The sequence below is a fragment of the Lithobates pipiens genome, unplaced genomic scaffold (genome assembly GCF_037356315.1).
Source record: "Lithobates pipiens isolate NorthernLeopardFrog02 unplaced genomic scaffold, aLitPip1_a1.2 Scaffold_22, whole genome shotgun sequence".
NCBI lineage: Eukaryota > Metazoa > Chordata > Amphibia > Anura > Ranidae > Lithobates > Lithobates pipiens.
Window position 1 is genome coordinate 316,317,082 of NW_027507784.1, and position 13,301 is coordinate 316,330,382.

Sequence of the window (13,301 nt, forward strand, 5' to 3'; positions counted from 1 at the left end):
CTCCTATAGTTCCACCAAATAGCTACCATTCCCACCTATCTGTTTTCCCTTTTATAGGTCCACCTACATATTTCTCCTTCCTATCCTTCTGTCCTTCCTCCTATATTAATTGTTATGTCCTCGTTAGGACATAGTCAGAAAGTAATGCAGCTCTGTACTCATCATTAAATATACTTTTTACTAAATGCAAGCAATGTAAGTACCTGAATTGGACCTGGTATCAGTCTCTTGCAGTCCCTGTAGAGCAGAAGGAAGAAGCAGTACAATGCACCAATAAGTGCATGTGCTGACCAGAAGCATGTTGATAGGAGGAGAGAGCAGAGTGACAGGGAGATGAGCTCATTGCTGTATTATTTGTCCTTCCACTGTCACAGGATGGAGGTACTGCCTAGATTTAAAAGTAGCGGCTGTCATTCAACCTGGCAGGCTGAAGACATCTTGTGGTAGAAAATAAGAACTAAGTGGGACATCTCTGGATTGAGGTTGAGTATTGCAGTAAAGGATGTTTTTGTTTATCTTATCCTGGGTTATTGTTTTGTTTATAACCATGTCTGGAGCTCTGCTTTAAAAGTGTGTAAAAGCAGATTAGTGGCATGTTGCAAAGCTTGGCATGTTTCTAGTTTCTCCTTGTGACAGGCTCCCACCGCATTGATTACACGGGGAATAGACCAGGTTGCAGCCACCCAGACTTAATGTGCGCTAGTTTAGGGCCTATACATCTCATTACACGTCAATCATGACTCCCGCAGACGTTTGTCCCTGCTGTGTATTGACTCTCATTTCCAGGCTACTTCATTAACGGCTGGCAGCTTGGCTCATGGATGAAAGCCATTACACCAGATTCTCTGCAGAGCACTAAGCGAAGTTACATTCCCATTAAACAAGTTTTTTTTATTTGCAAGATTTAAAGCAAAACTGTAGTGTCATTTCGTTACTAGAGATGATGAGATGTCAGAAGTCAGAAGAGTTTCGTAATATATGATTGTCAGAAAATCTTTTTGTAATGCGACCGTTTATTGATTTCATGCTTATTGATGCAGTTATGTATTTATTACCACATATTGTTAAATGCAAACAGAATGTTAAAGGGAGCTTAAAGGGGACCTTAATTTAAAGTAGACGTAAACACAGAAATCTTATGTAATCTTAAACATATTAATATACTTTGAAAAATAATTTTTAATCTTTTTAAATCTACAGCTCTCATAAAAAAAAAATACATGGTGACCCTACCATTGTCTGTGCTGTCACCATGTCACATGAATCCCTATTGGAGACTTTAAGTGGCCATTGCTTAGACATAATCAACCATTATCACTATTGGGAAGCTGGTCCAGAGCAATCATTTGCAGCCAGTGGTGGAGCAAGTGCATGCAGATAGGAAGTTGCTGAAAGAGGCTGCAGGAGCTCAGCAGCACTCATCTGTAAAAATTATAAACAAAAGGTGTAAATTGTTGCATTTGTAAATATCAAAAAAACAGTATAAAGGAATAATAAGAGTAAAAAAAAGCGCTTCTGGGTTTAACTAATATATATATATATATATATATATATATATATATATATTTTTTTTTTACATATTTTCCTTTCCTTTAAGGGGTGTGACGGGGGGGGGGGGTGTTCTATGCCTACCTAGTTTTGCTAATAGGTGTCCCAAAAAGTTGTGAGGTATGCATAAGGTTAACATGATGGTTTACACTTCATTCCTTGTTCCCATTCAATGTAGGAACACACTCTGTGTTCACAGTTTATCAGTACATCATTGCTCCATGTACATTCTAAGGATGTCTGTGAGCAGGCAGACAAGTTAATTATATTGCAGAAGAGACATTGCATGTCTCTTCTGCAATTAAGAGCCTGTCTGCTCGCAATATTTTAAATGGAGAATTTAGTTCCATTTTAAGAACCCTCATGCCTCATGCATGCAGTTGGCTTTAATTATGCAAATATAAAAAATGCCTAGATGGTGGATGCCAGTCTGAAAGAGTGGGCATTCCTAAACAGGGGCATTTGCATATAGACCATCTGATGTAATGCCCACATGTGATACTGAGCTTTCATGATTGAAAAAAATGAAATCCAATGAATTAAAGGGTGGGTCAAGGACAGTAAGGTCGGGGAGGATTTTTTCTATTCTTGGAGCTCCACGGTGTGATACCTGTCAAATCCACTGTGAGCAAAAAAACTGAACTGTGAAATCACAGCACAAGGGTACAGTAATGAACCAACCTCCAAAGAGGAAGGGTCTCATCCCATGATACCCCCAAGGGCACAATGCCCCTGGCAATTGCAAGAAACTTGTGTCCATCTAGGCCAAATCCAGGCATACCTTGCTCCTTAGAGAGCTGCCGAAGCCAGTCTGCCAAGTACTTGGTGAGGGCTAATCCAAAGAGAGACCACCAATGTAAAGAGGAAAAGGACCCAAGGGCCACAGATCCTATCCCTAACGTTAGGGTAGGCTCTGAAAAACCTGCACCCTCTGGCCCTGTGAGTAAAAGAAAACAAAAAAAAAAAACACACACATGCAGTGCTAATGCTCTTAATAAATACATGCAATAAAATAATAAAAAATGACAGCCAAGCAATAAGTGATGTGACCAAGTGCCTGTGAATCTCAGTGAGGTCCCAAACACATGATGTTTTTTTGGCACCACTGGGATGCTACCCCCAGGGGAACATCATTGGGAGCTCTTTGGGAAAGGAGAAGATGGTGCTGGACTTCCTCCTGTCAGAAAAAGCGGGTTCTATCTGACTTGCTGCAACTTCTAATGCACGTTGTGAGGAGCTCACAGTGTGCAGTGAAATCAGAGTAAGCAATTCAGTACAGGAGCCTGCACAACTGTGCAAGACTGAAGGGAAGGCTCAAGTTCAGGTTTAACAACTGAAATAAAAGTACACCCCTTTCCTTCTGTTCTCCAAAACTACATGTGCAATTTACCTAGTGTCTGCCCATCACGCAGTGCTAACCTTATGATGTTCTCTTGCTGCTTTTAATTGGAATGACTGTGATAAACCTCACGGTGTTATCTAATGCTAATGCGCTCCTTTAAAAAAATCCCCGGCAATTTCCCTGCATGCCTCTCTGATAAAAAGAAAATCTCATAAACAGATAGTTTACATTCATATATGTTGATATATGGAAATTAATAGTGTTCCTCAAAGAAGAATTTTTAGAGACGAGGAGAGATTTAGCGGGTCCCCGCTACGAGTTTTTCGTGCTTTGTACGCCCACAGTGCATTTTAAACGAACCTGCCCTCAATCAAAACTCCAACAAGGTGATCTGTGTGATTGTGTCTGATTGAGGAATGCGGCGGCAAGGCCGTAACGGGAATGTCACCGTAAGAAGTTTCAGCAAAGTTGTGAGGTAAAATGTTGTGCATTCTAGAAGGGTTCTTGTTGCTTAAGGCAAATTTCAATCAATATTATCATGGGCATGAGTTAAAATGACTTAATAATGAACACATGAGGTAAACAGCGGTGTTTTGGAGGTTAAATGGTGGTATGGTGTGCTGGTATTGGAAAATGTTCTTAAAATTCTTTTTCTACATGGATGAGGTGGCCATTTTGTGTGCACAGACCCAAGGATGAGGCAAAGTGAGGTAACCACCTCATGAGGTACTTAGGCTGAACTGTCCATGCCAGACACTCCGCTCTCACTGCAGTTCGGTAACATTGCTCTGTATACACATGGCAGCGTTACTAAGCTGGTTGCTAGGATGCTTGTGACTGGGCCACATAATGTTTTTGGTTGTCCCAACAGCTTGCATTCTAGCAATCAATGACACACAGCCACAGTTTTTGGTTGCTAAGATGCTGGCGGCTGGGCCGCACAGCGCCATTGGTTATTATGGTCCAGAAGCTTGCATTTTAGGAAACCAGTTACACACAGCTTCACAGAGTCTTTGGTTGCTAGGACACTGGTAGTTGAGCCAAAGTGTCATTGGTCGCTGTGCGAACATGTCCTAGATGGTAGTAGCAACTTTGGGGGAGCAGGGTAAGGCGAATATCAAAAACAGTGACAATCAACCTAGAGAAGCTTCTGACACCAATAGTATAATTTTTCCTCTCCCCCTGCACTTACCTTCCACGTTTTTATTAAGGATTCCATGATTCACGCATACATATTATTCTGGTGGTCTTCTGGCCAGTTACATCACATTCTTGGGTGTTCTAGTCTTCTTCTTGCAGCAGTGGTGGGCAATCGATATTGCAGAAAGCAACTCTGAAGTTGCTCGAATCTCCTTAGCAGTGGTTGTCAATCTCATTGAGACCGGGGCCTAATAAACTGTGGTGGCTGAGGGCTCTCAGGGGATCCAGGAACACTGTGGGAGGTTGAGGGGCAAGGTGGGCCACTGTGGGAGGTTTGGTGACACTATGGGAGCTGGAGGCAATGTCGGAGGTTAGGGAGTCTGCAGCTGGCTGGAGGCCCAGCAGGAGGAAGTGGTTAAGAATCACTGCTCTATAGTTTTGTACAGTGACGCCTAACGTGGAGATGCATGTCAAGTGGAAGTGCCTGTTATAGGAGATGGTCTGAGGCTACTGGCTTGTTACAGCAGATGGACAGAGAATGCAGACTTGTTACAGGTGATGGTCAGAGATTGCAGGCATGTACCAGGCAATGGTCAGAGACTGCAGACATACTACAGGTGATGGTCAGAGACTGCAGACTTACTACAGGAAATGATCAGAGACTAAGGTCATGTTACAGCAGATGATCAAAGACTAAGGTCATGTTGCAGGACATGGTCAGAGACTGCAGACATACTACAGGAGATGATCAGAGACTAAGGCCATGCTGCAGGAGATGATCAAAGACTAAGGTCATGTTGCAGGACATGGTCAGAGACTGCAGACATACTACAGGAGATGGCCAGAGACTGCAGACATATTACAGGAGATGATCAGAGACTAAGGCCATGCTGCAGGAGATGATCAAAGACTGAGGTCATTTTACAGGACATAGTCAGAGTCTGCAGACATAATACAGGAGATGGTCAGAGACTGAGGTCATGTTACAGGAGATGGTCAGAGACTAAAGGCATGTAACAAGAGATGATCAGAGACTGCAGACAAACTACAGGAGATGGTCAGAAACTGCTGACATACTACAGGAGATGATCAGAGACCAAGGTAATGTTACAGGAGATGTTTAGAGACTGCAGCCATGCTATTGTAGATGATTAGAGACTGCAGACATGCTTCAGTAGATGGTCAGAGACTAAGGCCATGTTACATGAGATAGTTAGAGACTAAGGCCATGCTATTGTTGATGATCAGAGACTGCAGACATGCTTCAGTAGATGGTCAGAGACTAAGGCCATGTTACATGAGATAGTCAGAGAATAAGTGCATCTTACAAGATATGGTCAGAGATGGTAGGTATACTTTACTTCAGTAGATGTTCATAAAATGGAGGAATACTATCTGTACTACTGGTCCATGATTGCAGCATGTTACAAGAGAGGATCAGAGACTGCGTTCTTATTGTAGGAGATGGCCAAAAAATGCATTCTTATTATAGCAGATGGTTAGAAACAGGGCATGTTAAAGAATATGGTTGGGGTGGCAGGAATGCTACAGGAGATGGAGGGCATGTAACAAAAGATGGTCAGAGACTGCGGATGTGCTACTGGAGTGGTAAGATGACTGTGGACATGTTGCAGGGGACACTCAGGGACTTGTTACAAGAGACTCATAGAAATCATTGCTATCACAACCATTTTACAAATCAATGCTTCCACGATTGTGTTTATCGGCAGTACTATGTGTGTTGCCTTGCCATTCATTTGGATTATGTAGAGTGACCACCAATGTACCTGCACTACAATGCACTGCAATGCACACAGCTCGAGTTGCCAAAAATTGTGCAAGTTCATTTTTAGGCCTGTGTTAAGGTGCACTGCCTGCCCATAAAAGTAAAAGGGAACTGAGACATGTGTGCACCTCAAGCCATCAGTGAATGTAAACCTTTTCAAAGGCAACTATTGTATCATTCAAAGTCATTCAGAGGAAGAGCAGAATAAATGCAGCCATATTTTTCTCCAGGCAGGTCGGCGGCCAATATATTTTCTGGTATTTATGCCTTACTGCCTGCCTGTATCGGATTGTCAATAAAAAACGTTTTGCTAAAACCAACAGCGGTTTACATTGCGTGAAAACACAGAGATTACACGGGGAGCCGCGCCGCCCTCCTCTCCCCTCCCTAAATCTCCAGGCACAATCCAATTTATATCGCTCCCCATCTTTCTTCCAAATGACTTTCCTGTCACTTTGAAGGCAGGTAGAAAGTTACTTTGCCGAATGGCGTATTATTATTAAACGTGGGAATCAAACCGGGGAAAAAAAAGGAGAAGAGAAGGGAAGAAAGGAGGTTATCAGGAGCTTCAAATTAAAGCCTTATCGACTCGGCAAAGAGACGCCTTTAATTAAAAGACAGACTAAGGAGATTGGCGCGTTTCAGCGGATTTAAATGCCGAAGTGTTGGCTTTGTCTTGTGCGTATTTTATATTTATTTTTTGCTATTATTTACTCTGTAAATGGGTAACGTTTTTGCTATCGGGAAACATGAACAATAAACCGCATTATCTAATGTGATTATTTATCATGAAGAATAGTCATGATAAAGATAATCCACAGAATTTTGTATCCAGAAACAGGGGCCCCATAGCAAAACCATTTAAACGAAACCCCGGGCAAACAGCTAAATACATAGATAACATAGGGAGATTTTTTACACGCCAATGGATTTGTATTACTGTCCATCAAGCCCTGAGATTTACTCAGCTCTGCCACACAGCACAAACCTGGTGTCATGGGTCAAAAAGAGCGCCAAATGTAAAACCCTTTAGGAGTCCAAAGTCTTTATTGTTCAAATGGTTAGCACAAGCAGGGCAAAAGACAGCCAACGTGTTCCGAGGTTCATACATTCCCTCATTATCGTGCTGAGTGAAATGGCAGAATGGCGCTGACAGTTGTTAATAGCCTCTTCTGCCTGCAGATTAGCGTTTGCTTAGGTGTACTTTTGAGTCAATTTGACATTCGTTCAAGTGCCTGGCTCGTGGTTGGAGTGCCCCAATCAAATTCAGCATGTGGTGTTAAAATTTGATGTACATATCTAAATGGCACCATGTCTGCTAGTGGGTGGGCAGTCGGAAAGGGGTAGAAGGGAGGGGGTAAAAACTCAGATCACCACCTGTTTTCTGCCACCTGGCCACCCCTATGAAAGGAACCTTATAGTGTATCTAATGCCAAAACAATATTTTGTACAGGGTGGTGAGGGGTTTGAGAGGGTTGAGAGCACCTGACTAAAAAACTGAAAGTCCAAAATCATTTTTTGTGTTCGGTGTGCAACTAGTCAATATGAAAAATCACCCAAAGCATTTTGGGAGTCTGGGGGGCCAAACCCCACAGTGTAATTCAACCAAAGAGACTGTGCAGTCTGGCTGCCTGCGTCCTAGCAACCAATGACAGGTCAGAGGGGGTAAAACATTTGAACTGGGTGGGAGCCCTCTAGCTGACACATCCCCTACCCTAGGAGCCTTCTCTGAACAGCGGGTGGTGGCAACTGAGCTCAAGGTTAGTAACTTTCACAAATTGGGCTTTCTTTAGGGGAGGAGCAGAGAAACAATGACCAAAGAAAGGATTGTCAGGTTCACATAGAGCAGGCATACAGCAGAAAGGATGACCAAATCTGTGTAACTGCACTTAGGAAGCTGAAATCAGACTATGTATAATTTAAATAAAATGTATTATTAGTGTAAAAAAAAACATCCAAACACCAACAAACGGAATACACAGAAAACGTGAGGCTATAAGTGAATCGTGACCAAGTGAAAAAATATCTAACCAACAAACTAAGTAACAGAAAACCTAACTAACTAAAATAGAATATATACACTCAAAAGGGGATCATGGATCAACAGGGTAAAACCACAGATGCAAGGAACAGTTAGGAGGGGGGAACCGGGACTGGGATCAGGAACAAGGGGAGCAGATACACATGCAGTGTACAGGATACAGGAAAAAGGCAGGAAAAGGAACAGGATCAAGATCAGATAAGATTTAGGCCGCGTACACACGCGGGGACTGTTCGCCCAACTTTGTCCGTCAAACAGTTTCGGCAAACAGTCCGCTCAAACTTAGCATGGACGGACATGGCCACACACGACGGACGAACAGTTTGCTGAAACCGTGCGCGATGACGTGAACGGCACGTACGACGGGACGAAAAATACGACGTCCTATACACTGCATTATAACTTTCGGCGTGTAAATCCTTTCTGAGCATGCGCGGAACTTAGTTTGACGAACAAGCCTACACACGAGCGGACTGTTCGCTGAAACAAGGTTTCAGCGGACAGTTTTTCGGAAATTCCGAAAAACCTTGTTCGTCAAACTGTCCGCTGAAACTGTCCGCTGAAAGCCCACACACGAGCGGACTGTCCGCCCAAACACTGTTCAGCGGACAAAGTTGGGCGAACAGTCCGCCCGTGTGTACGCGGCCTAAGGCTCAGGATTAGTCAGCAAGCATGTATCTGGTTAGCAGGCAAACAATGAAGCAAGAGGGAATTGTGGAGGAGGAACTAAATACTCTCCCAGCAACCAACATCAGGCGAAGACTAATTGCTGGGGTCTGCTGGCTGCTGGGAGACACCTGCTGGTGAACACCAGAACTACAACCTTCTGGTTCGGGGAACCACAGTGCCACAAGCAGGTGATAGAGTTCTTGACAGGTACAACATCTTCTTCACATTTCAGTATCATTTTATTGGGGAGGCTAATACAGGTATTTAGAAATGAATGTGTGGACTAGTATTACATTTTTTAATGTTTATGAGAGCTCGTTTTTATATGTGTGGCTGCTTGATAATAATATGCAAGATCTATTGATACAATATACATTTACCTTTAGATTGCAAGCTCCACGAGCAGGGCCATCCTATTCCTTCTGTATTGAATGGTGCTGTAATTGTACTGTCCCCTTTATATTGTAAAGTGCTGCACAATCTGTTGTCGCTATATAAATCCTGTATAATAATGATAATAATATTAATATTAATAATTTACCCATTGAGATTGGCTTTGGTGATGATAGGCGGCCTACAAACTGTTTTTAGGATATTAGAGCAAGTCATTATTATAAAGTTAGAATACATAGTTTTTTTGCATATTCAGGGCTGTTGATAAGGCAGTTCAGTTGGTCCTGTTGTACCAGGCCCAGGCCTCATCAGCTGAACAGGGTGGCCCAGGGCAACTTTATTATTCATTTCTGCCTAAATGAATAAATGGATTTTACTAGACCACACTCCAGCTTCTACTTGTTTACCAAGGTTTGACTGATTGACATCCGCGCTATAGCCGAATGATGGTCACAGCGCAGACCTGAATTTCCGGGAGGCCGTCATATGATGGCCTCCCCTGTGTACACTCCCTGCACACACCCTGCACCTGCGCTGTGATTACTGAGTCACTGAGACTTGGGTGATCACCGTTCCGAGTAAGGGGCTGGTCCCGACCACTTACTATGTGATCAGCTGTCAGCCAATGATGTAAACAAAAGCTCGGTAATCATTTTTTTTTCTACTCACCGGCTTATCTGCAAGGAACATGGGTCCCGAAGAGGAAGAGGCAGTTATGCCTCATCTGTGCACACTATTACTCCCTGCCAGTGCCACCTACCATTGCCACCTGCCAGTGCCGACAGTGCCCACCAGTGCCACCTATCAATGCCCACGAGTGCCACCTATCAATGCCCACCAGTGGTGTCAATCAGTGCCACCTAGCAGTGCTGCCTATCAGTGTAACCAATCAGTGCCCATTATTGCCACCCATCAGTGCTCATCACTGCCACCAATCGGTGCCCATCAGTGCCGCCTCATCAGCGTACATCAATGAAGGAGAAAAATTACCTGCTTTACCTGTTTTAAAATTTTATAACAAAATATTTAAAAAAAAGTTTTTTTCATTTTCAGAGGGGTGTAGGTAGGGGGATACAGTCAGTGCCCTCCTTTCGCTGCACCCCAGGGGGATGGGTGGGGTTTAGGCAGGGTTTGGTTGGGGCCCATCGGGAAGGCTGTTCGGGGCACCATGGTTTCTAACGTCGGCCCTGTGCATATCTAGTATGGTATTATCCCCCATGGGGGTTATATTTTGTTTTTGTGTATGAACAATGAGTGACTTTCACTTTGTTCTCTAGGTGGAATTTTTTTTTTTTTTTTTTTTTACATACATGCATATAGAGATGAATATGAGTCCCTAGTTTTAAACCTTTTTGAATTAAAGGTGAACTTGAGCTAAGACGCCATATCTCACGCAGGCAGCGGTGTTGGTTATAGCGCCCGTCCGTGGAGCCGAGCCATGTACTGTCCGCCCACCGTGCAGACCAAAGTATATACATAGCAGCACTGAAGGACTGAACCTCGGCCAAGCCGCTGGGCACCTAATTAGCTTCTTCACACTCCGGCAAACTTCACTCCTTCATAGAGGACGTGTCGCACTTTGAAAAGAGTGAGCTGATCCGACCGCCAGGAAGCTCCTCTCTCTCTCTCCATGTGCCAGACTGTGAGAAACAGAAACAGGCTGAGTTATGCAAAGTGTATGCTTCATTACTGGCTCAATTCTACGGCGACAGCAACATTATACTCTTCACATTAGTCTGTGGACAGCGAGATTTAAACTGCGCTCCATCGCCGGCCATCAAGGTCAGAAATAATACATTTAGCTAAGCTGGCTGGTGATGGGATATAACTCACTAATTATCCTATTTCTGACTTCCAGTGCCTTAAAGCTGAACTCTTGGCAGATATTAAAACACAAACAAATGTGTTCATCTAAACAATAATTCAATATATTGGTAAATGGAACTGGTTCAGTACATTAATTTATCTGTATCAGCCTCATATAATCACTGTACAGGAGAGCACAGACTAGAAGAGGGAGGGGCAGATGTAAGAGCCAATCGGTTGTGGTGCATGCACATGTGCTGATAGGGAACATGCTGACCGGTGGAGAGAGCAAAAAAAGGAACGGATTGGTCTGCTACTGTCCAGTCACAGGCTGGGGACCAGGGGTGGACTGACCATTGGGCCACTCGGGCACTGCCCGAGGGCCCCGTGCCACTGGGGGGGCCCCATCAGGGTTGCCAGCCTCAGCAAAATCAGGGAAAGTATGTAAAAATCTGTGTTTTTTTTTTTTTACATCTGTCTCTGAATTGTCCCTTACTGACATCCCTTTGGTCTAAAAATCCCTAGATTATAGCTGCCCCACCTCTCCAGTACCTTCTCAGCCAATAGAAACATGTCTGTGTATCCCGTGTGTGTGTTTGTGTACACTGTGTGGCCCCATAATTTCTGATTGCCTGGGGGCCCCATAATCTTCTATTGCCCAGGGGCCCCATGAGTTGTCAGTCCGCCCCTGCTGGGGACTTTATTTCTACCTCCATTGGCCTTTATTATGTCCCTTTATTTGTTCATCTTCATACTTATTTTATATAGTCCAATTTGTTTACTGACCTTCATTTTATTTATACCTTCATTGTATACCACCCTGCATTTTGTCTATACCTCCATTTTACATAGGCCTCAATTTTTTTTCCACTCTCCTTTTAAAACTGGCCTCTATTGTATGCCCACCCTTTATTTAACCCAATTCTACTTCTGTTTTAAACTGACCTGCGTTGTATTTAAACCATCAGTTTACACTGACCTCCATCTTCACTCTACATCCTTTCTACTCTAGCCTCCAGTTTATGTCCACCTCCATTTTACAATGGTTTCTTTTTTATATCTACCTCTATTTTACTTTGGTCTCTGTAGTATCTGTAGTTACATTTTACACTGACCTTCATTTTACACTGGCCTCCATTTAATCTCCATTTAACATGACCTCTATTTCATCCCTATTCCCCCTTTACATTTGCCTCTATTTTACCTTCACCCCCATTTAACACCGGCCTTCATTTTATCTCCATCTCTGTTTTACCCTTGCCTCCTTTGTATCTGAGCCTATAATTGACACTGACCCCTGTCTTTGCTCCACCTCCTTTCTACATTAGTCCATATTTGATCTCTACCTCCATTTTACTCTGGTCTCTGCCGTATCTCTATTTCCATTTTACACTGAACTCCGTCTTAGCTCTACCTCCATTTTATACTGACCTCCATTTTATCCTTATCTCCATGTTACACCGGCCTTTTTTTATCCAGACCTCCATTATGCACTGATTTTTGTTTGATCTTTGCCTCCTTTTAAGACTGGCCTCCATTTTATCTCCACCTCTGTTTTACCCTTGCGTCTCTTGTATCTGAGCCTCTAATTTACAATGAACTCCATCTTAGCTCTACCTCTATTTTATACTGACCTCCATTTTATCCTTATCTCCATGTTACACTGGCCTTTATTTTATCCATACCTCCATTTTACGCTGGTTTCTATTTTATCTACACCTCCATTTAACACTGGCCTCCATTTTATCTCCACCTCTGTTTTACCCTTGCCTCCCTTGTATCTGAGTCTGGAGTTTACACTGACTTCCGTCCTTATTCCACACCCTTTCTACACTGACCTCCATTTTATCACCACCTCCATTTTACTCTGATCTCTGTTGTATCTCTACCTCCATTTTACACTGACCTCTATCTTAGTTCTACCTCTGTTTTACACTGACCTCCATTTTACACTGACCTCCATATCCTTCCACCTTCTTCATTGTGTCCTCTGCCCTTGGCAGTCCCCTGTATTAGTGAGGTTTGGTTGCTGTATATCTGATGCTTTGTTTTCTGATGTTCTTCCAGCCGGAGGAGCTGACCAATGCCCTGGAGATCAGCAACATTGTCTTCACCAGCATGTTCGCCCTGGAGATGCTCCTCAAGCTTCTGGCCTTTGGTATGTTCGGCTACATCAAGAATCCATATAACATCTTTGACGGAATCATCGTTGTCATCAGGTGACTACTATACTTTGTATTGTGCTGTGAAGTACGAACTTGTTTGAGTCGAGACTGGTCACTTATGTATTACTGTTGTGACTTTACTATCAAACAGGCTTATGTGATAAGGCAGAACAATGGATTCTTCTAAAATCAATAGCACATAAGGCATGCTAAAGTAGCCCTTGCCCTTGCCAACTTTGCCACTCCTTTAGAACTGTTACAACTGAAGGAAACAGGCTCAATTACTTATTTCAAAGTTCAACAACCCATCTGCCTTCAGAACTTTCTGAATCACTCACAACTAAGCATATGGGGAACACCAGCATCTCAGAAAGTATTTAAGCCAGAGAAAGCAGGCAGGCATTTTCCAAA

General features: G+C 43.2%; 1 protein-coding gene across 3 annotated transcripts in view; it reads left to right on the forward strand.

Moving 5' to 3' along the window:
• Window positions 1-13,301, forward strand: part of CACNA1H (calcium voltage-gated channel subunit alpha1 H) — a 364,555-nt gene that overhangs the window by 197,524 nt on the left and 153,730 nt on the right. For all 3 annotated transcript variants that reach the window (XM_077449411.1, XM_077449413.1, XM_077449412.1), the window contains exon 9: window positions 12,793-12,944. In XM_077449411.1, coding sequence (XP_077305537.1) covers window positions 12,793-12,944 — 152 coding nt within the window. The remainder of the gene's footprint in view (window positions 1-12,792; window positions 12,945-13,301) is intronic.